At 40.4% G+C, this 26,946-nt stretch overlaps 2 protein-coding genes across 2 annotated transcripts in view; one reads left to right on the plus strand and one right to left on the minus strand.

The window, feature by feature from the left end:
• Positions 1 to 211: 211 nt before the first annotated feature.
• On the minus strand, positions 212 to 13,615 carry LOC148121619 (oogenesin-3-like). The gene is made up of 4 exons (XM_087906672.1): positions 13,528 to 13,615; positions 2,513 to 2,820; positions 1,567 to 2,118; positions 212 to 880 (listed from the first exon to the last, which is right to left on the minus strand). Exons 2-4 carry the CDS (start codon positions 2,791 to 2,793, stop codon positions 358 to 360), a joined length of 1,356 nt encoding a protein of 451 aa, XP_087762798.1. The 5' UTR covers positions 2,794 to 2,820; positions 13,528 to 13,615; the 3' UTR covers positions 212 to 357.
• A 7,353-nt stretch (positions 13,616 to 20,968) lies between these two features.
• The window catches only part of LOC148121620 (vomeronasal type-2 receptor 116-like), a 31,495-nt gene continuing 25,517 nt past the window's right edge, over positions 20,969 to 26,946 (plus strand). Inside the window, exons 1-4 of the mRNA XM_087906751.1 lie at positions 20,969 to 21,165; positions 22,891 to 23,128; positions 23,465 to 24,262; positions 25,552 to 25,779. Of these exons, the coding sequence (XP_087762877.1) occupies positions 20,969 to 21,165; positions 22,891 to 23,128; positions 23,465 to 24,262; positions 25,552 to 25,779 (1,461 nt within the window). The remainder of the gene's footprint in view (positions 21,166 to 22,890; positions 23,129 to 23,464; positions 24,263 to 25,551; positions 25,780 to 26,946) is intronic.

Consider the following 26,946-nt stretch of genomic DNA (forward strand, 5'->3'; position numbering starts at 1 on the left):
GAACCATGAACCATTTGCACACCATTGCCAGTCCAATATATTGACCATTATGAGCAACATGCTTGAGATCCTCTAGATGAGATACCTGTGCAGAAGGTTCCATGACATGTACTGTTTTAACACTGACCTTATTAGGGTGATGGGGAAAGAAATGGGTATTGAAATACTGGGGAAAAGCGGGCTATGTGCTGATGGAAACACACTAGCAACCCCACAAACTCAGCACATTTATTCTATGCAATCAAGGATGTACACAGTAAACATACCCTCCCTACACTAGGGCTTCCATTCCCATTACCAGAAGCCACTTTATCCTGCTCATAGAAAAAAGTAATGTCTGGCCTCCAGGTCATAGGATCAGGGTTGAAAACAGACACAGTGGGTTCTTGTAGCAAAGAAAACATTTGTTGGTGGCCTTTTGGCCCTGAGTATATCTAGCACCTCAGGACAAAGTTGCTTGAATCTATCTCTAAGGTTTGTCACGAAGCCACGGCATTCCAGGGGGGCAGGATACATCTCATGGGTCAGCTTGCTCAACTTGGCTGTGTGATGTAGAAGGTTCTTCAAGGCCAGCAGAGAGATATAATTGTGATAAAAATTGACCCTGGTGAGCTGGGAGCATTGGCTTAGGGCAGGCCCAATGGCATCGAAATGGCGGTCCCTCATGCCACACTCCTCCAATTCCAGGATTTGCAGGGTACTTGTGGTTCTCTCAAAGAGAACCGCAAGGGGCTTAAGGCATAAATGAGACAGCTCTACACCACTCAATTTCAGATGTCTGAGCTCACAGATGTACAGGCTCTGGCTCAGGTAACCCAAGTCTGACTGTGAGAACCAGCAGCCAGTGATGGACAGGGTCTCCAAGGGGGTCTTCAGTCTCCTAGGGAAAGATCAAGGCATTAGTTATGCCAAATAGTATTGAAGAGGATTGATAGGACTGAAAGCAAGGTAGATGAGGCTTTCCCCAATGATAGGGGAGTTCAGACAATCACATTCTGTTTTGGGGGTGTGCCGCCCTCAGGCTAAAGCCTGCCATAAACCTAGCAAGCATGCTCCACTAGCTCTCTTTTTTCCACCTGGCTCCTGCTTCCCGACAGATTGTTTGGATTCTGGTGTAAGCTGTTGTAAGTCTTACTTCTGTTTATTAAAGCTGTATATTTTGTATCAAGATAGTCTGGGGATTTTCATTACCAGTTGCCCTGCGGCTACACCCCAAATTTAGTCTGTCTATGACAGATTAAGCTTCAGACCAGCAGTGTCCCTAAGGGTCCCCTGACATGTTATCTTTCCCACCACAGCCAGGTCCCATTCCTCTAACTTCAAACCTAGTATCATATATTTAGCATGTAGTCAATCATTTTGGACTTAACAACCTTTCACACATGAGCAATTGTAGGTGTGCTGGGGCCTGTTCACAGCTGTCTGAGCAGAGAGCTCATTTGTTGGGTTATTCTACATCTCTCCCACTGCTATATTCACAGTGGTCAGGCCATCAAGAACATACTAACCTGTAAAGAAAAGGATTTGTTTCCTATTCTTTAGAGAACCCTCTCCATCCTTCCTTACCTGGGCCACTCTTCAAGGCAGCCTTCTAAGAAGTAGCAATAACTTATGGAGAGATTCTGGAGACAGGGGAGTTTGGTGAACTGAGAAAGCAACAGGTTTATCAATTTCTGCTCTGCAGAAGCAGCCAACCTGAAGGGCTTCTGAATTCTTTCCAACACAAGTGTGTGGAGATTTCTCATCTGCCGCAGGTAAGGAAAAAGGTGTGCCATGAATTCAAGCTGCCACGAATTCAGTTGCAGCTCCTGGATACAGTCTGCATCTACCATTTTGAAGATCCGTTCGGCAGTGAAGACAGGTGAATTCAAACTCTTCAGCTTTTGGCAGCATAGATGAATGGAATCGCTTTGCTGCTGGGCCCACTGCAACAAGTATGTATGCCATTCACTGAAACTGGCCTTCTCGACCTCAAGATCAGTTACTACCACAAATCGCTTCTTCACCCCAGATTGAGGGCAGATCTTCACTGACCGCATTACAGCTCTAAAGCTCTGGAAGTCTTGGCACACATTCGTCAAATCTAGCACTCTGAGTTTCCGTGTCCTCTTTGTAAAACTGGAAAAAAAAAATCCCAGAAGATAAGACAAGATACATGGTATAGTCTACTTCTGATCCACATCTCATTTTTGCCTTTCCTTCCAAATCTTTGCTTTTTCCCTTTGCCTAGGATCAAGCCCAGGGTCTCAGACTCAGGGAAAATGGGTCTTTGCCAGTGAGGCATCTATAGCCCAGTTTCACTTCCCTCCATTCCATTCCCATCAACCCCTGTCTCATTCCACTTGTGTCTATGGGCCTGACAGGGAGAGGCCTATACCTCAGTGGCAATGTCTACTCTTGGGTCCTCCACATTTGCCATTGTATAACTAGATGGAGTACTCCCTGTAGCCAGTTGTTCCTTCTCTGCACCTGCAGAGCCTTCCTCATCCAATCTGAGTCCTGCTTTGCTTACCTGGGATGAACATTCTCTGTAATCAATGCATCTAGTCCATTAAGCAGAACTTTCAAAGTCTCCAGGTCCCTTATCAGGGCTCCGGCAGGAAGGCATGGGAAAGGCCAGACAGGCATCAAGGCTTTCATGATGTTTGTACGTTTGTCAGTTACAGCATCCTCAAACATTGTTGGAAGCAGCCCCACAGGAATGTCCTCCAGATTAGAAATGAGCAAGGCCTCCTCCATCCACAGCTTCTGTGCTGCCAGCTGTAGGAGTGTGGGTGGGGCCTGGTCACCCATCCCGACTGGTTTTCAGGGATAGTGATCCTGAGGAAGCATGAAAGCAAAGACACCATTTAGAAAACTTAGGAAGTCTTTCTTCTTTCCATGAGAGGAACTCTCTGGGCAAGATCACTGCTATGGTGATTACTGAAAACATTCAAGGGTCTGCCTTGAAGATTTTCAGTCAGGATTCAAAAGGAGAAACCACAATAGCATAGGAAGTAAAGTCTGATGCCTGTAGAAAAAGAATCTTCTCTCACAAGGTCTTTTCATTCATGTGATCTTTATCTTTTTTTTTCCTAAACATTTACAATTTCTTTCCTCTAATTCTGTCTCATTTCTAATTCCAGTTCTCTATTACAATACTCAGTTCCAATTCATTCTTGTTCTAATTACTGTACATTCTTTCTTCTTCTACATCTTATCATCTCAATCTATGTCTTCTGCCGTTAGAAATTCCCAAGCATGCATATATATATATATATATATATATATATATATATATATGAATATATATAGTGAATGGACATATATATCCATTCACTAGCAACTTGTTAGTAATAAAAAAATACTACAAGGAAAATTCTCAGGGACACAGACATTCTTTGAAGATATGTAGCAAAACTTATCACCTCATTTGTAGTTAACCATAGCTGTTAACTGTGATGAGGTTCTGGCTGTCTTTTAAAGGGAGAAAACTAAACCATTGAGAGATCTAAGAAAAAAGGCAAAGGTTATGTGCGTTATTTTACAGTTCTTAAGTGTGATTAATAATATCTGGACATGTTTAGTCATTTGGGTGCTACTGGCCTCTTTAAAGACTACAAGAGAACAAGGACAGACACTTGCAATACTCTCTAACTCATCATAAATCCTCTGAAGGAAGCCAGGTGATGGTAGCACACACCTTTAATCCCAGAACTCAAGAGCTACAGGCAGGCAGATCTCTGTGAGTTTAAGGCCAACCTGGTCTACAAGAGCTAGTTAATGACAGGCTCCTATAGTCAGAGAAACCCTGTCTTGAAAAACCAAAAAGAAAGGAAGGAAGGAAGGAAGGAAGGAAGGAAGGAAGGAAGGAAGGAAAGAAGGAACGAAGGAAGGGAGGGAGGAAGAAAGGAGGAAAGGAAGAAAGCAAGGAAAAAAATAAATCCTTTGAAGGTCTGAGATCCTACAAAGCCATAGACCTGCAATTTCATAAGTAAAACCTGTGAACTTCCTTTGAGATCTTTCCAGAAGGATGCATGTCTGACCAACTTGTTCTGTAAGGCTAATGATAGAAAACAGACTTCCAAGATTTTCACCATAATGTAGAGGATATAGTATGCAGATGTAAGTCACAAAACAATCTCACGCCAGTTTGGAATTATGATTAATAAAAGGGTTATTTATTTAAGGGGAAAACTTACAGATCACTGTCTTAGATAACAGTTCTCTGCATGGCCAGGAACAGAGTCTAGTAACCGGAAGCAAGAGAGATATAGTGCAGGACTACCTGCTTTTTAAAATAAAAGAGACCATGCCCAAGTGGGCTGGTATCTTAAAGGCTATCGGCTGAAGGAGTGGAAGGAGATCCTGCAGCATCTTCCCCTTTTGTTTAAGTAAAAGAGTTCCATACCCAATACAAAACAATATACACTAGGAACAGATATCAAGTATAAGATTAGAATTAAAATCAGCATAAACAGTATTAAGCAAGGAACATATGCTAAATGTTTTAATAAACATTCTATTCTAAGGAGTCTAAGTCTTGTATTGGAAATGGCTTGGCTAGATCATAAGAAGGCAGTAACTATGACTATCTAATCTTCAATCCCATCAAAGACCTGAGAAGGAAGATAATATTACTTGAGCAGGTAGGAAGTACATTCAAGTAGCTTCCAAAGTGAGCAATATATGACAGAGACAATTAGCTACCTGAGCAATCATCCAACAAACTTTAGCTATGGCCTAGCGTAATTGACAGACCATTTTCAGAGGCAGGAAATTTTTTCAAAACTGTCTTATCCTGAGAAGGAAGATGTGACCTGCCCCACCGAAAAAGGTACCGAGCCATGTGGCTAACATAGATAAGAATAATGGGTTAATATAATTCATAAGAGTTAATAAGAAGCCTGAGCTAATGGGCCAATAAGTTTATAACTAATGTAGACTTTCTGTGTGATTTTTTTTGTGACTTAATGACTGTGGGAACCAGGCAGAACAAGGACTGGGCAGGACAGAAAACCTCAGTCAACAATAGCAGATAGAAGTCATACTTTTGATCATCTAGAAATGTATGTGTAGCCATAATTTTGAGATATAATCATGAGATTACATGTACAAATTACATGAAAATGCATCCTAATGGGGAGATATCAGAGCTGTTATTACAAAGTGATATTACAGATGAAAGCAATTCAGAGTTTTAGAGTCAGTGGTGCTGCCAGCTTTGCCAGGCAGGATTCCACCATCTGAGAGTCATTTCTCAGGTGGGTTGACATCCAAATCATCAACTGCCATAAGCTGTAATTTCATCATGGCCACAATAGCTCATGATGGATGTTCCTGACAGGTGATGGTGGAGGCCTCAGTCTTTACATTTTGATCACTGTCTGTTGGTTTTAAAGCCATTCTTCTGTCTGAGGTGTGAAACCTGTCAAAGGCATGTTCTTTCCCAAATACCCTATCCAATTCCAACCATAGTACAGGTGAATCCGTTCACACTGAGAAGCAGTCTACAGGAAGCAAGGAATCAGCCCAGGTGGTTGGTTCTCCATGACCTCAAATAAAGCAAAGGAAACTCCCAATTTCTCATCTTCCAAGTCTCCACTCACCTAGCTGACCCTTCCTGAAACAATTGAGAGCATCTGTGAAAAGGATGTCATTAGTTATTGACTTTGATTGCCAGTTTCAGAGAAGGAGGCAGGAGGGCTGCAGCTTGTACTCTGTGTAATGGTCTGTCCTGTCTTTTTAAGAGACAGCCACTCCGACTCCCTCCCCATCCACTGAGTTCCTTTCCCTTTTCCATCTCTGTCTCTCCATCTTCTCTGTTCTTCTCCTTCTCCCCCTTCTTCCTTTCCATAAATAAATATCTAAGGTCACTCTTTATGGCATTCCAATCCATGTCTCTTGTCTCTCACATGCAGTGTGGCTCCCTGCCTGGGACCATTTGCCTTTGGAGACCTGCAGCATGGTCTCGTGGCATGCCCATCTGTATGTCTCTCCTTGTGGGCTGCTGCAGTCACTCGGGGAACTGCACCATACCTGCCTGGGACTGACTGCTCTTGGGGACACCTTCCACCACATGGCCCACTGCCACCGCTCAGGGACTTGCAGCATTTGTGCTGCTGTAGCCACTCAGGGATTCACAGCATTTTCCTTTTACCATTATACTCTGTGCTCCAGAGATGAACAGGATAGGAAAGAAACACTCAATAGAAGCAATAAAGTTTCAATATCCTTGGTGTGGTCTGCAAGTGTAAAGCATTGGGAAAAACAGGGCTATGGGATGGAGATGATAATTCTCATGCTACAGTCAAGAAACTCACTAGTTCAATGAAATGGTTGGTTACTTCTAGAGTTTTAGAACATCCTACCTGACATCTCCAGAAACTAATGGAAGACAACAACAACAAAAAATGCATAAAATCTCAAAGAGTAAAATCATGGTTCAAAATTCTTATTTGAACACTGAGACGTGGGGAGCAGGATGCTTCCTGCAATATTGAGGACACCCTAGTCTCCATAATGGGACCATGAATCAACCAGCAGAGAAAAAGAACTTGTTATCATTGTTTTATTACAGGATGTCAGCCTTGACAGTCCTGGAACTCACTCTGTAGACCAGATTGACTGTGAATTCACAGAGATTGCTTCTGCCTTCCAAGTGCTGGGATTAAAAAATGTACAGAACCAACCATGCCTGGTTTAAATTGACTTAAGATCAGCACAAGCTGGGTGTAGTAATTCCAGCGCTCAAAGAGAATTCCTGTGCGATCAAGACTGCCTAGTCTACAGAGACAGTTCCAGTACAGCCAGGGCTACAGAGAAACCTGTCTTGTGTTGAAAAAAAAAGGAGGAGGAGGAAGAAAAAGAGGCAGAGAATAGCACAGTCAAAGTCAAAGCATTTGAATGACTCACACCTACAATTTCCAGCCCCCAAATCTTCCCTGAGTTCAAAGTCACTATGAACAGAATATACAAAGAGACTCAAATAATGACTTTGATATAAACAAAAGAGACTCAAATAATGACTTTGATATAAACAAAACTCCTTGGCCATTTGTTATCCAGCAGAATCTCTTCCAGGTAAGGCAGGGTTAAGTAGGAAATTCTAATCTCAAAAAATCAGCAAACTAAAAGAAAAATAAATGATACCTGAAGGTGAACCCAACTCTAGACTCTTCTGGGTAAGATAGGGTCTCTTGATGGAGCTAAGGGACTTCCCTGATCGAAACACTGATAACAGATCTCCAGTTCCAAAGGGGTAGGCAGTGACTCCAAAGAACTCCAGCCTCCAAGCCTCAGGCCTTCTCTGCCAGCTCTGTCCCTCATACTCCTTCCACAGAACCCTCCCCTTTGTAGCCACACCTTCCCAGCCAAAATCTGCAGTCTGAACAACTGAGGCTCTGCCCACTTCTTTTGGGATTTAGATGATGTCTAGATGGATTGGATCAGATTGACCAATGAAAAGAACTAAAACTACTGCCATAGTTACCTGCTCATCTAATTTGGTTTTTTGTTATGTTTTGAGAAGGATGTCATTATGTAGCTCTGGCTGTCCTGGAGCTCACTATGTGCTGAAGAGTCCAAGAATAAGAAAATAAAAACATAGATCCAAAAATAAGACTATTAAAATAAAGAAATAGAAAGTTATAAGTCTAGGAGAATGAGAACAAACCATCAGTAGCTTCCTCAGCAACTTGAGGATTAACTATTAACAGCGGGTTATTTGGCTTTACAACCCATAACTATTTACAAGGCCAAATAATCTCTCTGCAAACTGAGAGCTAGGCTATGGATATGAACTGAGTCAACTTTTAGGTTATATGTTAGGTTATAGGTTAGGATATATGACCTCTGGGTTATACATTATCCCTGCTATGTGAAACTGACAGCATCAAAGGGGAGACCACGGGGCTTCAGTAAACACTGCTCATAAGTATCAAGAAAGACAATAGGTTACTATTGTAACCTATTGAAAAATGTTAACCTATAAAAAACTATTAATGGAGATTGTACAGAAACACAATCTGTATCTGAATTTTTCCTTGAGAATGTAAAAATTCTTTTGTTCAGACCTAATGATTGGTGCCCCTACGATAAGAAGATGGGTTCAGCCTCTGCCACAGCCATAAAATTCATCTTTGGCTGTGGTCTCAGCTAGTTGATAAGCTTTTTGTGCTCCATGGAGATTTTTATTTATTTTTTTCTGGATTTCAGTTTCTGGAATAAAATTTGTTTCTGGTTAATTAGACTTTGGTGTTCTGTCCTCATCTTTGCGTGACTGCCCTAGACCCAACATGTATGTACCAGGCAGACTTGAACTCTGTGAGACCCTCCAGTCTCTAGCTTTGGAGTACTGTAATTAAAGGTGTTTATCACCATGTCTGAACAATTGTAAGGCTTTAAAAGCATAAAACTAGCTGGGAATTGGTGGTTCATGCCATTAATCCCCCCAAACTCTTAAGTTCAAGGCCAGACTGGTCTACAGAATGAGTTCCAGAATGGTGAGAAAGTGTGTCTCAAAAACCCTAAACGTGTGTGTGTGTGTGTGTGTGTGTGTGTGTGTACGCACACGCATGTGTGTTGTATAATCAAAAGTGAAATCTGAAACATATCAAAGGTATTGTGTGCAGACAGGGAGGGGCTTGTGGTGGAAGGGCAGGAAGGGAAGGGGTTGTGGGGGATGGGTGAGCACAGAGCTACAGTCTTGGCTCCTCAATCAGTGGAAGGTGATTCAGATGGGATCAGCTCAGCACAGAGCCTGGAGGATGTAAAATAACTAATGGAGTCTGACAGTGGTGGGGCAGTCCTTTAATCCTAGCATTCTAGAGGTAGAGACAGGTGGAGCTCTGTGAGTTTGAGACCAGCCTGTCCTAAAAGAGCTAGTTCCAGGATAGACTCCAAAGCTGTAGAGAAACCCTGTATCAAAAAACCAAAAATAAAAGTAATAAAAAGTAAATCAATAAATAAAATGAATAATGGGAGCCAGGAAAAGGTGTTAGGGACCCATGGAGTACCAGAAGTTACCATGGAGTACCCATGGAGGCCAGAAGAAGGCATTGGATACTCTGGACTAGTGATAGAGAAGGTTGATGACTGGGAACTGAATCTGGATCCTCTGGAAAAAGTTCTCATAGCCACTGAGCCATATCTTCAGCTCCTAAATCCAGATTTTTAAAAAGTAAATATAAATTGGGTTTTGTTTATTACTCTTGTCTGTACTTACATTTAAAAATCTCGTGGCACTCCATAAGCATCAGGAGACAACTTGAGGTGAGGTCACGACAAAGATACACACATTGACTTCACCTGCGAAGCCATCTCAAAGATGATTCCAATGTTTTGTGTCTTTTGATGGTAAAATTCAGGTGTGGGGTGTCTAAGTGTGGTCCCAGGTAACTGGGAAGATGAGGGCAAGACTATGGTGGCAGCAGAGCCCACTAGGTACTGACCAGTCTGGCCAGCATCATGAGAACATACCTCAAGACAGGAAGCAAAGGCTGGCATGAGGCTGGGCTGGTACCATGGGTGTACAACATGTACCTGGCCTGAAAACTGATCCTAAACTCTCCTAAAAAGTCGATCACCTCTGTCTCCCGAATCCCTCACATATTTTTCTAGGCTGCTTCCTTCTGATTGGAGGTAATGTTAATCTTATTGGAACTCAAGGAAAATTTAGGATTATGTCAAGTCCTTACTGGAGTATTCTATGAGGCTGGATCTTCTCAACAGCACTCTTGAAACTCTTCTGGATATAGAACTAAAACTTTGGATCATCTGGGCCATCTGTCCCTATGAGATATTTCAGGGGGTCTCTCTTGAACAATTCTTATTTTTTTAACCCTCTTACTTCATGTGGAAACAAAAGCAAAACTTTTCCAAAGTAACATATCCTTTGAATTAAAAACTTTGAAGTCAAGGCTTTTTAAATGTACATATATATATATGTACATAATATATATATATATTGATCCAGCAGGCATCTACTCAAACATCTTTTAGCAGCTGTTCCCCCATTCTCAGCAGTGAAACAATTCAAAGACAAAACAGTAACAAACATTATCTAGATTCTCCGTATATTTTCCATCTCTACATGGTTTTTACTTTCTTTTATTTTTATTTTAAATTTTTGGATTGTTAAGATAGATTTTCTGTGTTTCTGTGGCTATCGTGGATCTCACTCTAGACTCGGCTGGCCTTGTACTTAGATCTGCCTGCCTCTGCCTCCCAAGTGCTGGGATTAAAGGTGTGTGCCATTATGCCCAACTACTCTCTTTTCATTTAAAGGACTTTATCCTTTTTCTTACATTTTAGAAAACATTGTAAACCATTTAAAGCCTTTCCCCCTGTCTCAATCTGCCTTCACTCTATTTCTGTCTTATTCTGACCGCATGAGCCTACAATCTGCTGAACAGCATGGCTAGGATTAAAGTTGCCACTTTGGCAGCTGGTTCTGCCCCATTCCGTGGCTTCCTAATAATACTTTAGCTTTTTGTGAATGCTCTAGTGATAGCCATGTTTTTGTTATAACTCTGTGGAGTTTCAAAGTCCATTCTACCACAAAGAATCATGATACCTATGGCTCATTAATGCCATTTAAGTGTTAGGTGACAGAGACTCTTAAAAGAGCTGGGAAGAAGCCAGTCTTGGTGGCATATGCCTTTAATCCCAGTACCTGTTATCTGCTTTTTGTAAATTTTAATTTCTATTTCTATTTTAAACTTATCTCAATAGGCTTCCACTTGGGAGCAGACACATCTAAGCATCAGTTTCTGACAACAACCTGCTCTGAATGGTGGCGAGTCCTGGACTTGCTGATGCAGACCAGTGCAGCTGATATAAACACTCCCTGTCTCTTCTTCAGAGTCTGGTGAGTGCCCCATTGTTTAAATCTCCCCCCACCTTTGGCTCGCCTTTCAACCTACTTGGGTCTGGTTAACAACACTGCAATGTCAGCCCATAATAGGTTAAAAGGGTAAGACAAGGGAGAACTCCCTGGCATGGGAGACAAGACCTCTAGTGCCTGTTGATATACTAAAAATAATTGGTCCAGAGTTGTCAATTAATGGATTTATTAATTTAAATAGTTCCACACCTCCTTAAAACCAGGGGCAAGCAGGACCCCAAATTGGGTCCTGTCATCGGTGCTTGTGAAAGGAGAAATGTAGGAGCCAGCCATGATATGCTAAAAATGAACAGATCTCCCAAAGGATGTTCTTTACTTCCAATCATTATCACCTGGAAGAGTAGGGCTGAGTCATCCATAAATTTAATAGAGTTCTGAGTCTCAGTATTTAACCCTGAAGCAGTACCTGGTTGCAGAAAGAACCACAAGCTGAGATTACCTGAGCACCACCCAAAAACAGACCATCCAAAGGAAATGCCTGACATTCCAATTGCTGTAGCTAGGACCACCTGCCAGCACACACTCACCAGAACAACCCTAGATAAACATCAGTCAATTAGAGGTCCTGAACCTCAGAAACCCCTCACCCACAACTTTACTACTATAAAACCCTGTTCTAACGGAGCTGGGGGCTTTCTGTTTATTCCAAATCATCGGTCATGTGGAGAGACCGATTTGAAAACTTGTATAAAATAAAGGCTCTTTTGCTTTTACGTATGGGACTTGGTCTTGTTGGCTTTTGGGGGACTTTGTGGATTTGGGCATAACAGTGGCATGTCTTTAATCAGCACACAGGAGGCAGAGTCAGGTAAATTTCTGTGAGTTCAAAGCAAGCCTGGTCTACAGAGTGAGTTTTAGGACAGCCAAAGACACAGAAAAACCCTGTCAAAAAAAAAAAAAAAAAAGGAGCTGGAGTTTTTTGCTGCTAGGAAGTGTCTCTAAAAAGCAGCAAACCCAGCCTACCTGAAAAAAAGACAGTTATCAAACATACCAAACAGCTGCACTTGACTCTGTTCTTCACTACAGAACAAGGTGGTCAAAGCTTCTAGCTTCTGCTGCTTCCTGGGGCTAGAAGATGCCCCCCTCACTCAATTATATCTTCTAGTTTACCAGCTTTTTGTTAATGGTGGTTTTCTCATGTGGATGCAGGACAGCGGCAGCAAGGATAGGCACAGCTGGAGAAGAAACTAAGCCAGGGAAGATGGGAGCTGGGAGCTCTCTGAACCCAGGTGGTGGCTAGGTTTGGGTTTCAATTCCTAGAGCTGGAATTCCAGTCCCAACTTTGGCAAGGGTTGGTGGCTAAAAAGCCACAGGCAAATGGCTTTTTTGTAAATTCATGTACCAAAAAATTGGGTGCCAAATGATACATGATTAGTAAAACCTCAGAGAAATTGGGGTTCAACCTGAAGATCCAAATAGAAAAGCAGTCAGCCACTGGTTCTTACCTGGACCTCAATCTGAAAACAATGATCCTGCCTCCAGGAATCTCAGAATGAGATTGGGAGAGCTGTCTCACTCCATTTTATAATCCTCTCTAGGGCTGGGATTAAATACCAGTACCACTGGTGTTAAAGGCATGCACCTCCTGCCTTTTATGGCAACTAGTGATGCTACTGTAATTAAAGGGCTGTGTTACCACGACTTGGCTGTAAGACTGACTGACCAATGTGGCTATTTAACTTTCACGATCCCCGGGCAAACTTTATTAAATAAAATTGAAATTCCACTACAGAGAAGACTAGAGATGAAAATGATTGTTCACATGCTGGAGGAAGGAAACTCACGAGAACAATGCCACAGCTGTTTACACATTTAGAGCACCAGAACAGCTTTCTGAGTTCTTCTGAAGCTAGTAAGACTGCAGGGGGGCAGAGTTTTTAATTAAATGTCAACTGGACACTGAGTAAATGAAAGCAGGCTGCTTTCCTCAAGTCTGAAGACAGTATAGGCTCCAGGGAAGGAGCCCCTGCAGCAATCAGCAGATGCAACTAACTTTGTTTCATTTTCTATTTAGATACAAGGTAGTAACCCTGGCATTGTGGAACTCACTGTGAATCCTGGCTTTCACAGAGATCCCTCTGGAGACCAGGTTAACCTCCAGGTCCACCTGGCTCTGGCGGCTACATGCTGGGCTCAAATAGCATGCCAACACCTCCTGGAAGGGAACTCACTGAGTCAACTCAAACTAAGAGATCAGCCTTCCTCTACCTTCCTCGTGATGGGATTTAAGGCATGTCTGGCTTAAATTGACAAAAAGGAACACAAGCAAGGCATGAGTGCCTTCCCTTTATCTTTCAGACTGAACAACCTTGAATTCAAGGTCACCCTGACAATCTTAGTAGTCTCTTTTTAAATTATTTTATTTTATTTTACCTTTTAGTAGTCTCTGAATCAACAGAGAAATCAAATCACCCAGTTAAATTATCATATATAAATAAGAACACACTGACATATTCAGGTTATCCAGTCCAAAGATCTCTGAGGTAAGAGAATCTATGTAAGAACTGACCTTAAAAACAGAACAAAAAACCCCAAAAGTAAAAGCATCAAAATTCCCTGCAAACTACAAGAACACACACAGTATTTGAAGCGCAGACAAGGCTAGATGAGGCTGCATGAGATTATAGAGTTGATGAATTTACCGGAGCTGGACACTGGTGAGAGGCCTCCATTTCAAGGCAGGGAAACATTGTAGCTCCAGGACCTGAGACTCTGTGGGCTACTCTGGAGGCTTTGACTCTTTAAACCCTTTCCACTGAACCCGCCCCTTTGTAGCCACGCCCTCCCAGACTAAGCCTGCAGTCTGATTCTACAACTGAGTCTAATCTTTTTACTCCATTAAGGATTTAGTTGCTGTACAATCAGATCTAAAACCAGGAAAAACTTAGATAATAACTGTGATTAATTTATTCATTGAAGCCAGTCAGAAGTCGTACAGGGCTTTAATCCCAACCCTTAGGTGGCAGAAGCAGGCAAATCTCTAAATTCAAGGCCAGCCTGGCTCACAGAGTGAGTTCTGGCATAGTCAGGGCTACAAAGAAATCCTTCCTTCCTTCCTTCCTTCTTTCCTTCCTTCCTTCCTTCCTTCCTTCCTTCCTTCCCTCCTTTCTTCTTTTCTGGAACAGTGTTTCTATGCAGCTTTGGAGCCTGTCCAGGAACGAGCTCTTGTAGACCATGCTGGCTTCAAACTCACAAAGATTTGCCTGCCTCTGCCTCCCAAATGCTGGGATTAAAGGTATGTGGGACCACCGCCCAGCTGAGAATTTGTTCACTGAACAACATTAACAAAGAAATAAATAAATAATTCATCCATTGATCTAGTACAGAAATACTGAATTGTTAACTTTGCATCTATAGATCTAGCATTTGAATTTGTTGAGATGGGATTTTACCATGAACCAAAGGTTAGTTGGCACTCATCATTTTGCCCAATGTGCCTTTCAACTCTCAACAATAGTCCTGCCTCATCCTCCCTTGTGTGAAGGTGTGAGAATGGCCACACCTGTCTGAGGTTTCTTTTTACTTGAACTGGTTCTGAGTTCTGAGGCAAGGCCAGCCTTGAACTGAGAGACACACCTGCCTCTACCTCCCCAGTGCAGAAACGAAATTCTTGTGCCACCTTGCCTGGCTGTAGGTCTTTATTTCTTTCTTTTATTCCCAATATTTTAATATTTTATCGAACATCTATTCTTCTCTTTTTAGGTTATTTTTTGTAAATATTTTTTTTCATTTTACATTTTTATCACAGGTCTCATTTCCACCACTGTTCTCATCCCCTCTCCCTTCCCCTCCTGCCCCTTTACCATCCACTTCCTATGGGTGAGGGCTTCCATGAGAATTCAATAAAGTTCAGCACAGCAAGTTGAGGCAGGACCAAGACCCTCCCAGCTGCATCAAGGTTAAGAGTGGCATCCCAACATACGGAAAGGGCTCCAGCAAGCTAGCTCAGGCTCCAGGGCTCAATCCTGGCCTCACTGTCAGGGGACCCTCAGATAGTTCAAGCTTCACTACTGTATCCCACAAAGGGAAGGCCTAGTTCAGTCCCATGGAGGCTCCACACCTGTTGGCCTAGAGTTCACGAGTTTCCACAAGTTTGGTTCAGCTGTCTCTGTAGATTACTGTGTTGAGTTTGTTTTGTTTTGTGTTTTGAACAGGGTTTATCTGTCTAGCCTATCCGGGAACTCACTCTATAGGCCAGGATAACCTTGAACTCACAGTGATCTTCCTGTCTCTGCCTCCTAAGTGCTGGAATTAAATGCAGAAGCCACCACTGACTGGCATCTCCATCATTATCTTGACTATACTTGCCCATATATTCCCTTCTCCATCTCTGATTGAATTTTGGAGCTTGGCCTGGTGCTTGGTTATAGATCTCTGCATCTGGTTCCATCAGTTACTGGATGAAGGCTCTATGATGCTAATTAGGGTGTTTACCAACCTCAATACTAGGGAAGACGAGTTCAGACACCCTGTCCACTGTTGCTAGGAGTCTAAGCAGAGTTCATGTTTATAAGCAGCCATCATCAAGCTTCTTAGTGGTAGCATGGACCCAGAAACTCCACAGGGTTGTGGTAATAAATATGGCTTCTGTCTGTACTTCTGCCATGAAGTCAGACTCCCAGGAAACTAAGGAATGGGGTGGAGCCAGCTGCTATAGCTTCAGCTTTAACCCCAGCCATACCTTTTAGCAGATTAAAAACTAACGTGGTCAGAAAAAGATGGATATGTATAGTAAAGGCAGATTTGGACAAAAAAAAACCCCTCCTAAATGGTGTACAGTCTGTTGTAAAATATATTTATGCTTGGGAGAGTAAAAAAGGATAAAGTCCTTTTTATTTAATTTTTCATTAAAAATTTCCACCTCTTCCCTGCCTCCCTTTTCCCTCCCCCTTCCCATGACCCCCTCCCCACCTCCCCCTCCCTCTCTAGTCTTAAGAGCAATCAGGGTTCCCTACCCCATGGGAAGTCCAGGTCCTCCCCCATCGATACAGGACTTTAAAGGTGAACATCCAAACAAACCAGGCTCCCACAAAGTTAGTCCATGCAGCAGAATTAAATCTCAATGCCATTGTTCTTGGCTTCTCAGTCATCCTTCATTGCCAGCCACGTTCAGAGTGTCCATTTTGATCACATGCTCCATCACTCCCAGTCCAGCTGGCCTTGGTGAGCTCCTATTAGATCAGTCCCACCGTCTCAGTGGGTGGACACACACCTTGTGATCCTGACTTCCTTGCTCACATTCTCCCTCCTTCTGCTCCTCATTTGGACCTAGGGAGCTAAGTCCAGTGCTCCAATGAGGGACTCTGTCTCTATCTCCATTCATCACCAGATGAAGGTTCTATGGTGATATATTCATCAGTATGGTTATGGGACCAGGCCAGTTCATGCACCCTCTCCTCTGCTGCCCAGGGAACAATCTGGGGATCTCTCCTTGGACCTGGGACCCCCTCTAGAATCAAGTCTCTTACAAACCCTAAAATGGCTCCCTTAGTTGAGATATTTATTTCCCTATTCCTACAAGACATGGGCACAAGAGACCACTTCCTAGGTAGAACCCCAGTAACACAGACAATAAGAGAAACAGTGAATAAATCGGACCTCCTGAAACTGAGAAGCTTCTGTAAAGCAAAGGACACTGTCACTAAGACAAAAAGGCTACCTTCTGACTGGGAGAGGATGTTCACCAACCCCTCAACAGACAAAGGTCTGATCTCCAAAATATACAAAGAACTCAAGAAACAAGACACTAAAACTCTAATTAACCCAACTAAAAAATGGGGTACTGAACTGAACAGAGAATTCACAACAGAAGAACTTCGAATGGCCAAAAGACACTTAAGGTCATGCTCAACCTCCTTAGCAATCAGGGAAATGCAAATCAAATAGATTTTTCACTTCCTTGGATAGAGTTACCCCAAGATTCTTTTATGCTGTTTGTGACCATTGTGAAAGGTGATGTTTCTCAGATTTCCCTCTCTGCTTCTTTGTTCTTTGTGTATAGGAGGGTTATGTTTATTTTTAACTTTTACTTTTATTTATTTATTTGTTTTTGGTGTTTCAAGGCAAGATTTCTCTATAGCTTGGGGACTGTCATAGAACTAGCTCTTGTAGACCAGGCTGGCCTCAAACCTACAGAGATCCACTGGCCTCTACCTCCCAAGAACTGAGATTAAAAGTGTGTACCACCACTCCTGGCCCATGTTTATTTTTAAATATACAAAAAGATCTGAGGAGAACACTAGTCCTGTTTGCCTCCTCTCAAATACTAAATAAGTCATATCACCACCCACAGCAAAACACTTGTCGTAAGTTTGTCCTCTTTCTCTGTAGTCCATTTCCACTAAAAGAGGCTCTCCAGCCCACACTCAGCAGAACACTCTCACATTGTTAAAATGAAAATTAAGTAGAATACTAGGAAAATGGTACAAGAAGAATTTACACATAAAGATAGCATCACTTCCCAGTTTCTCTTTGCTTCAAATACACTAAACAAGACTTCTTTATAGGCACTACTGGATTACATAATGAGTAAAATAATGCAGGAAATCAGAGAAAAATCAGAAGAAGTGGGTCAAAACACAGTATTGGTCTGCTTGAACTGGGGATCATGAAGGGAGATCATGTTTAGAAATCTAATACTCAGCTTCTTATTAATAATGATTGGCTAGGAAGAAGAGTGATAGGTCTTGTGTAGTATTAGTAAAGAGGCATACAGGTCTGGTTTTCTCTCTGATCTTTTGAATACACAAAACTCAACATTCAGTATGGAAATGAACTGTGGTTCTATGATGAGGTGGGTGTTTTGGAGCAGTAGAATTCAGAAAATTTCTGAGATTGGCTTTAATATTCGTTTTCAAGACAATGGAAGTACAAGCTTTGGCTAGATATTTTGGACCTGTCACTTGTGTAGAACAGGCCAAACTGTGAAGCTGCAGGGCAATTGGTAAAGAAAAGTCCCCAGACTATCTTGATACAAAATATACAGCTTTAATAAACAGAAGTAAGACTTACAACAGCTTACACCAGAATCCAACCAATCCGTCCGGACGCAGGAGCCAGGCAAAAAGAGAGCTAGCGGAGCGCTTTTGCTAGGTTTATAGGCAGGTTTTTGCCTGAGGGCTGCACACCCCAAAAACAGAGTATGATTAGCTGAACTCCCCTATCAAAACTGTGTGTGCTCTATGTTGCTCAATTTCTCTAAACATGAAACTGCTTTTCCCTGACATGGACTTTATGATACAGTGCCCAGTGTGGAACCATGAATTCTGACTTTCTGAATCCTCCTGAATCAATGATGCATGTTTCACTGTGAATCATCTAACGAATTAAACCAACATCATTTATTTGTTTATTTGTTTATTTGTTTTTATTGAGCTCTATATATTTTTCTGCTCCCCTCCCTGCCTCTTCCCTCTCCCCTTCAGTCCTCCCCCAAGGTTCCCATGCTCCCAATTTACTCAGGAGATATTGTCTTTTTCTACATTCCATGTATATTAGATCTATGTAAGTCTCTCTTGGTGTCCTTATTGTTGTCTGAGTTCTCTGGGATTGTGGTTTGTAGGCTGCTTTTCTTTGCTTTATGTTTAAAAACCACCTATGAGTGTATACATGTGATAATTGTCTTTCTGTGTCTGGGTTGTCTCACTCAAATAACGTTTTCTAGCTCAATCCACTTGCCAGCAAAATTCAAGATGTCGTTATTTTTATCTACTGTGTAGTACTACATCTACTGTGTAAATGTACCACATTTTCCTTATTGATTCTTCAGTCAAGGGGCATTTAGGTTGTTTCCAGATTCTAGCTATGACAAACAAAGCTGCTATGAACATAGTGGAGCACATGCCCTTGTGTTATGATTGAGCATCTTTTGGATAAATACCCAAAAGTGGTATTATTCAGTCTTGAGGAAGGTTGTTTTCTAATTTTCTGAGAAATTGCCACACTGACATCCAAAGGGTTTATAACAGCTTGCATTCCCACCAGCAATGCAGAAGTTTTCCCCTTTCCCCACAACCTCTCCAGCATAAGTTGTCATCAGTGTTTTTGATCTTGGCCATTTTTATAAGTGCAAGATGAAATCTCAGAGTTGTTTTGATTTGCATTTTTCTGATGACTAAGGATTTTAAGCATTTCCTTAAGTGACTTTCAGCCGTTTTAGATTCTTCAGTTGTGAGTTCTCTGTTTAGGTCTGTACTCCATTTTTTATTGGATTATGTGGTATTTTTTGGTGACCAATTTCTTGAGTTCTTTGTATATTTTGGAGATTAGACCTCTGTCTGTTGTGGGGTTAGTGAAGATCTTTTCCCATTCTGTAGGCTGTTGTTTTGTCTTGTTGACAGTGCCCTTTGCTATCCAGAAGCTTTTCAGTTTCATGAGGTCCCAGTTATTAATTGTTTTTCTCAGTGTCTAGGCTACTGGTTTGATATTTAGAAAGTGGTTTCCTGTGCCAATGTGTTCAAGTGTACTTCTCACTTTCTCTTTTATTAGGTTCAGTGTGGCTGGCTTTATGTTGAGGTCTTTGATCCATTTGGACATGAGTTTTGTGCATGGTGATAGATATGGGTCTATTTTCATTCTTCTACATGTTGAAATCCAGTTATGGCAGCACCACTGGTTAAATATGCTTTCTTTTTTCCTTTTGATATTTTTGTTTCATAGTAAAAAATCAGGTGTTCAAAGATGTGTGGATTCCTAATTGGGTCTTCTATTCAGTTCCATTGGTCCTCCTCTCTGCTCTTATGCCAGTACCAGGCTGTTTTCAGTACCGTAGTTCTGTTGTAGAATTTGAAGTCAGGGATTGTGGTGCTACAGAAGTTCTTCTATTGTACAGTATTGTTTTGGCTTACCTGTTTTTTTTTCCATATGAAATTGAGTAATGTTCTTTCAAGATCTGTTGAAGGAGAGAGGGCTCTTTGTTCTGTCCTATCAAGCTGGCTTAACCCTGAAATACCCACACAGAAATTGTATTAATTAAATCACTGCCTGGCCAGTTTCTCAAGCCTCTTATTGGTTAACTCTCACATATTAGTTTACCCATTCTTCATTAATGTGTATCACCACTTGACTGTGACTTACTGGCATGAGTCTAGCCAGCATTCGTCTCTGGCAGGAGAAACATGGCATCTGCCACTCTGCCCTTCTTCCCAGAATTCTGTTCTATCTCCCACACTACCTGAGTTCCATACCATCAACTAGGCCAAGGCAGTTTTTTTAATAACCAAAGAAAGCAACACAAATACAGAAGGACTTCCTACACCAGAGGACTGTGAAGAATTTTGCTAGATTTTGATGGGTATTGCATTGCATCTGCAGATTGTTATTGGTAAGATTGGAATTTTTCCTATGTTAATTCTGCCTACCGAAGAGCATGGGAGAACTTTCCACTTTCTGGTGTCTTCTAAAATTTCTTCTTCAAATATTAAAATTTCTTGTCATACAAGTCTTCCACTTGTTTGGTTAGTTACTCTGAGATATTTTATGTTATTTGCAGCTATTGTGAAGGGTGTTGATTTTCTGATTCATTCTCCAGCCTTTTTATCACATATTTACAAGAGGTCTACTGATTTTTTTAAGTAATCTTCTATTCTGCTACATTAATGAAAGTTTTTATAAGTTGTAGAAGTTCCTTAGTAAAATTTATGGGACTGCTTATGAAAACTATCATATCATCAGCAAGCAGTGAGCATTTGACTTCTTTTTTTTCCAATCACTGACATCATTTCTAAAGGTGTTGACTTAAACACATTGGTAAGGCAATCATGGGACCTAATTTTCAAACCTGGCACAAAAATGAGTGATGTCATAAATACTAGCTTAATTGTCCTTGTATATATTTAGAAACAAAATTTCATCCATGTTTTTTGGAAATCAGATGCAGAGCCCCAGGGAAGAAAGAGTCAATGTTTTCTCAATGGATAAGAAAATATCTGCCCACGTTTTAAAAAAAAAGGATTCGTGAATGCTTTAGTAGCTTCTCATTTGGCCACAGAAATAAAAGCAGGTGGCCATACCCAGGTGCTGATTTGATGTGCTGATCCACATGGCCTGTCATAACTCAACTTCCCAGGCTTAGAGCAGAAAAACATGCTGACTTTGGTTTTCTTCTTCTTTCTCCAGAACATTTTATCTCAGGAGGCCAGTTTCATCCATCCCAGGTGCTTTTGGAGAATGAAGCAGAAAGAAGAGTATGATAGAGAATCACGACCACATTATACCTTTTTAATTTTCCCAACCAATTCAACAGATACTTCTGAGTATTGCCGAGAGACTTTGCATAAAATGTAAGTGCCTTTGTATTTTCTATGTAAATGTCATCATGGATATTCCATGAGGGGTCAAGAGGGTGAACATCTGAACAATGCCTTGAATCATCTGCCCTGTTCTCCCAACCTACACACCAATAAACAACACTACAATCTTTTAGAGACTACATGATATTTTTCCAATTTTCATTTGAAAATGTTCTATTTTTCTCCCAGTTACCCTCCAAATTACCAGACTGGGTGCTGTGTGAAGAAGTACTCTATACCTATTCCATCACATATAACCTGTCTCTTTGCTGTTTCCACAGCACAGTAGCAGGTGATGCCTAATCTAAAGATAGTTAGTGTTTGAGATTCACAGGTTCTAATCTCAGATTCTTGTTGCATGTTACTGAAATTTTCAATGATATAATTTCTGTGTGGTAATAAAGAATATTCTAAAATATTTATTTTGAAAATATATAGATAAATGTCTATTTTCATACATAAAAACACCACAGTGGTACAGTTTCTAAGTGGTAAAGTGATAATATTTAATTTTGAATGAATTATTCAAAATAAAAACGTATGTTTGATGTTTAGTAGTCAGATGATAGGCAAAGAGTTAGGAGGAAACAGCCATTTTTATTCTTCCCATACACAGAAACACAAATTGGTATCATTCTCTTCCAAATGACTCGTTACCCCATTTTATCCCATAAAGCTCCAAAAATATTTTCCATACAGTTTACAACTAAGGTCTTCTATTTGACAAACATCTAATACTGGCACATACAAATCCCAGTAGGATACCAATGTTGTGTTAGGTTAACTGGAAAGATATCTGGAAGGATATTTTCCAGAAGATAATTTATGCTGGTGGGATACACTCAGTGTGAATATATGGTATACCGGTATAAACATAAAATAGGTAAGCAATATTAGGGAGGAATTACATGCCCTGAATTTCTTCACTCAGGACCTGGAGCAGGTATAGCCCCATGCCTTTGAGGTGAGTCTAGTCTACAACAAAAAAAATCATTCAAAACCATGGAATCCATTTATTATTTATGGCCTAAATGTGCATTAATACTCTCTATGTACACAGATGCATACAGACATACATATTTACAAAATACATCTCTGGTATTTGAATACATTTAAATATATATCTTAAAAATGATTCAATGCCTGAAAAAAGATAATCAAGAAACAAAAAATAAAAAGATGAAGATGTATAGGATGTGATATGTTAAGTATAATGCCCAATGATTATAAATAATTATAAGTAGAAGAGCCAAATATTGCCCATACTATTTTACACACATCAGACATTTTGACTGCCTTTGCCAATACAGTTAATTTCACAGAAAATTCAGGAAATTCAATGGTTCACACATCACATGCATTTTTTATTGTTCAATAATTTAAGAATGAAATCATGACCAGGTTTACTCTTTGGTCAAAGCCTGTGGCCTTATCTTTACCTTCTGAGCAAGCACTCAAAAACCAGAGATGCATAAGAGTCTTTGTAAAAGATGACTATGGCACAAGTTCTTTTTTGGAGATGCACTATCATAAAATTTTACAGTTTTTTCAAGCTTCCATCTTCTCTTGTCATCTGAACATCACAACGCAGAAGATACCTTTCAAACATTGGGGTGGCAGTGGTTGGGAATACCATTCAGTACAGATAGTCCTGTATTGATTGTACATGATTTTCTGTAGATCTCTGTCCTATTAAAAACTTTATCATTTTTGCAGACAACCAATGGGAAATTATCAGTTTGTATTGGCCTTATGTTTTTCCTTGGATGAAGTCAACAGGGACCTTAATCTTTTAACAAATAATTCATTAATATTCTTCACTGAGACAAATCATTGTATGTCACAATCAGAAAATTGCCTTCCAATTATTAGCGACACTCATGATATTTATCCTAATTATAACTGTGAAGAATTGAAGGGATGTGTATATGTGATTTCAGGACCAAGCTGGGTAGTATCGTCTAAACATTCAAAACAACTGGACTTCTTCGCTTATCAGCAGGTGAGGTTTTGTGTGGTTGTGGGTTTGCAAGAAATCCTGTCTCCATTCGTGCCATTCTCAGTGCTAAGAAAAGTGTGAGGATGAGACTGGACTTACACTTATGTCAAACTGTGTTGTCCAGGGGTATTATTCAGATACTTTAGGGGCCTTCTGTATTTATTTTTTTTTTGAAATAGAGATGAGGAAAGGAGTAACAGGAAGAGGGTGTTTCAGAACTCTTTGCAGAAAGAGGGTGTTTAAAAAGTCCTGAGGAGTGCATGCTACCTCACACTGCTCCCTGTTTCCTAGTTACTTCATTTTACATTTGGACCCTTCAATCCTACCCTGAGTGATCATGAACAATTTCCTTTTCTGTATCAAATGGCCCCTGAGGACACATCTCTACCCCTGGCCATGGTCTCCCTCATACTTCACTTCAGCTGGAACTGGATTGGGCTGACCATCTCAGACAATGATCAGGGTATCCAATTTCTCTCATATTTGAGAACAGAGATGGAAAAAAACGTATTCTGCTTTGCCTTTGTGAACATGATTCCGCTCAACATGCATTTGTATACGTCAAGAGCTGAACTGTATTATAATCAAATCTTGACATCATCCTCAAATGTTGTTATCATTTATGGTGATACAGATAGTACTCTATCTATCAGCTATAGAATGTGGGAATCTCGAGGCATACAGAGAATGTGGGTCACAACCTCACAGTGGGATGTCATTATAAGTAAGAGCGATGTCTCACCTGAATTGTTCCATGGGACTCTGGCATTTGCACACCACCATGCTGATATTTCTGGTTTTAAAAATCTTGTCCAGAGTGTGAACCCTCTCAAATACTCGGATGAACACCTGGCAGGGCTGGAATGGATGAACTTTAACTGTGGAGTCTTGGCTTCTATGTGTAAGTCACTGAGGAACTGCTCATTCAACCACTCATTGGAATGGCTAATTGCACAGACATTGGACATGGCTTTTAGTGATGACCTTTATGACTTATACAATGCTGTGTATATTACAGCCCATGTCTTCCATGAGACATTTTTTAAGCCATTGGGCAATCAGGAAGTACCCCATTCTAACTGCTTAAAGGTGATATTTTTATTTGATGATATTCATTGTTTCTATATCAGTCTTTACTAGAGTCTAAGTTGTCCCATTGTTGTGGGTTAAGATTCATTTCTCCAAATAGGAAGATTTTTGATCATTTTTCCTTTGAGGAAATAAATTTAGAAATTTGTAAAGATCTCATATGCAAAGGTTGTGGAGTGGGAGACACAACTTATCAATGAAAATCTGTGATTCTGTTACAGAGACCTGAATATCATCACCTCTGCTCTAATGCTGGAAATGTAAGTGTCTTCTTCATTAATCCTTTGCGTGATAAAAAGATGAACTTTTGTTCCTTAATTGTCAAATATGTGGTAATCAGTGTAAGGGATGGTTTGCACAGGTGTTATAAACTGATTCTGTTCCAACTCTTGGTTCCAGAAAACTTATATATGTTTGAATGAATGGTTCTTATTGTGTAAGGGTAAATATTTGTGTGTTTCTCTATATTTCTGGGTATATCTGTTTTGCTGCTAAATATGTGTTTCTATCTATCTGCATATCTTCCTGTCTGTATTAGTGAGAATAAATTGGTCTTGTGTCAATATCTTTCTCTATGGGTGTGCTTCTGTGCGTCTCTCCCTATGTGTATTTGTCAGTGCATATGTCTATGTTCCCACGTGTTTGATTTGTCTGTTTTGTGGTTGTGCTTGCTCTTATGCATATCTGTGCTCTGTGTATGTGAGTGTTTTAGTAAATGTGTTGTACATATGTATATATGTGTTTCTGTTCCTCTGTATGTGTATCTGTCTTTGCATTTGAGGATAAATTAGTCTGTGTCAATGTCTCCCTGCATGGCTGTTCATATCTGTATATGTCTCCTTGTGCATATTCATTCATGAGTTTGTTAGCATGTGCGTGTGCTTGTATACATTTCTGTGGGTTTCTCTTTCTCTGTGTCTGAGTACGTAAGCCTGTCTCTGTGAGTCTGTATGTTCATATTCCTTCTTGGCTTCAGGTGTATGCATGTGTAAATAGTATGTGCCTGTTTTATGTATGTATCTATGTATGCATATGAGTCTGTGTGTATGTGTTTGTGAATATTTAATAGTTACAATTGGTGTTTTCATGTATGTCTGTGCTTATGTTTGATAGTTCCTCTGATAGAAGTAAAATTCTAGGACCGTTATTATATTTTCATTTTTCTATTTGCTTTCATTGAGATTTCTCATCTGAGCACCTTCAAAGAAGTTGCATTTAAGATGAAATCAGATATATTTTCTGACTTCAAGGAAAGGCACATTCACTAAAGAATGCTGCCTGTCTTTCAGGTGAAGTCCTTACTTAGGAAGACCCACTTCACTAATCTAGTTGGGGACAGAGTGACTATGAACCAGAAAGAAAAACTGCAGCCAGAGTATGACATTTTCCAGATTTGGAATTTCCCAAATGGTCTTGGGCTTAAGGTGAAGATAGGAATGTTTAGCCCATATTTTCCACTTGGTCAACAGCTCCATTTATATGAAGACGTTCTAGAGTGGGCCACAGGAAGTAGACAGGTAGGTCTGACCTGATGAACTGATTTACATTACATAGCAGTAACCCTGTCACGTGGGTCCACCTGTGCTTCCATGTAATTTAGTAAAAGTAGATTGTCACTTTAGGAGCCATTTTCTAGACTCCTATAATGTTTCTTCTTTTCATTTTTTTGAAGTGACATTTATTAATTGTTTCAGGATTTTAGACATGAATACTGTGATTTTTATCATGATAGAACGTGTTTGTAGCTTTTAAAATAAATATACAACTGGTGGTTATCACTATTTAATCTTCTTTCCTGCAATTCAGAAATTTTCTGTTGGTCCATTTCTAATTACTACACAGAGGTTTTCCTCTTTTCTGCTGATCCATTGATACAGATGCTGAAAGACTGAGACTAATTGTAAGGCAGGAGTAAAGTAAACATATACAAATCATTCATTTTTACTATTTAATTTGCTTTAAGCATTTTTGCCAATGGGTTCTAAATTGCCAATGCATTGACATAACATTTTTGACCCATTTAAAAACCTTATGAACTGTAACCTTGTTTTTTCTTTCTTTCATTTTTCTTTTCTGTGGGTATGAGTGTTTGTCCTCATGTATTTCCATGTAGTACTGGAATGTGTGATGCATATGCATGTCAGAACAATGATTTGGAATACTGGACACAGCATAGTGCCACACAGGAGAACTAGAAGTCATGCTTGAGCCTATTCACGAAGAGAAATTTTTATGGACGACTGTGTCATTTCTTCTAGCCCTGATGTTTACCTTGTGTAAGAAATTGCTCACTAGAGGAACATTGCTTGGTCCCATTAATTGTTTCACAGTTCATTCATGCAAACAAGTGTGTATCTGGTTTCCTTATCTGTGTGGGTAGGGTGTCAGAGACCAGCTGCAACAATGATACCACTTCCAGGGTAGGGGTTTGAGGATCAAAAGAGTTAGCAAAAAATATGAAGACTTGAGTAAAAGTAATAGAGCAGAAAAAAGAGGATAGTATTGAAAGGGAGTTCTAGTGAGTACTGAAATTCTCCTGCATTTAATTTTCTATACAATTTTATACCTGAGTACAATAAAGGGAAGAAGCGGAAAGACTGCTTTAACATGATACAAAGGACAGGACAGGTAGGACAGTTACTGGCTTCAATATTTTGAACCATCAACCAATTGATCCATGAGAA

This window comes from Myodes glareolus, chromosome 6 (genome assembly GCF_982192425.1).
Source record: "Myodes glareolus chromosome 6, mMyoGla1.1, whole genome shotgun sequence".
Lineage (NCBI taxonomy): Eukaryota > Metazoa > Chordata > Mammalia > Rodentia > Cricetidae > Myodes > Myodes glareolus.

Bases quoted from the DNA above. Each gene is read 5' to 3' on its own strand.
- LOC148121619 (XM_087906672.1), bottom strand. From the start codon at position 2,793: ATGGGTGACCAGGCCCCACCCACACTCCTACAGCTGGCAGCACAGAAG. The intron at 2,119-2,512 runs GTAAGCAAAGCA...TTTTTTTTCCAG, and splicing joins ACAGAGAATGTTCATCCCAG to TTTTACAAAGAGGACACGGA. The intron at 881-1,566 runs GTAAGGAAGGAT...ATCTTTCCCTAG, and splicing joins TGCCTTGAAGAGTGGCCCAG to GAGACTGAAGACCCCCTTGG.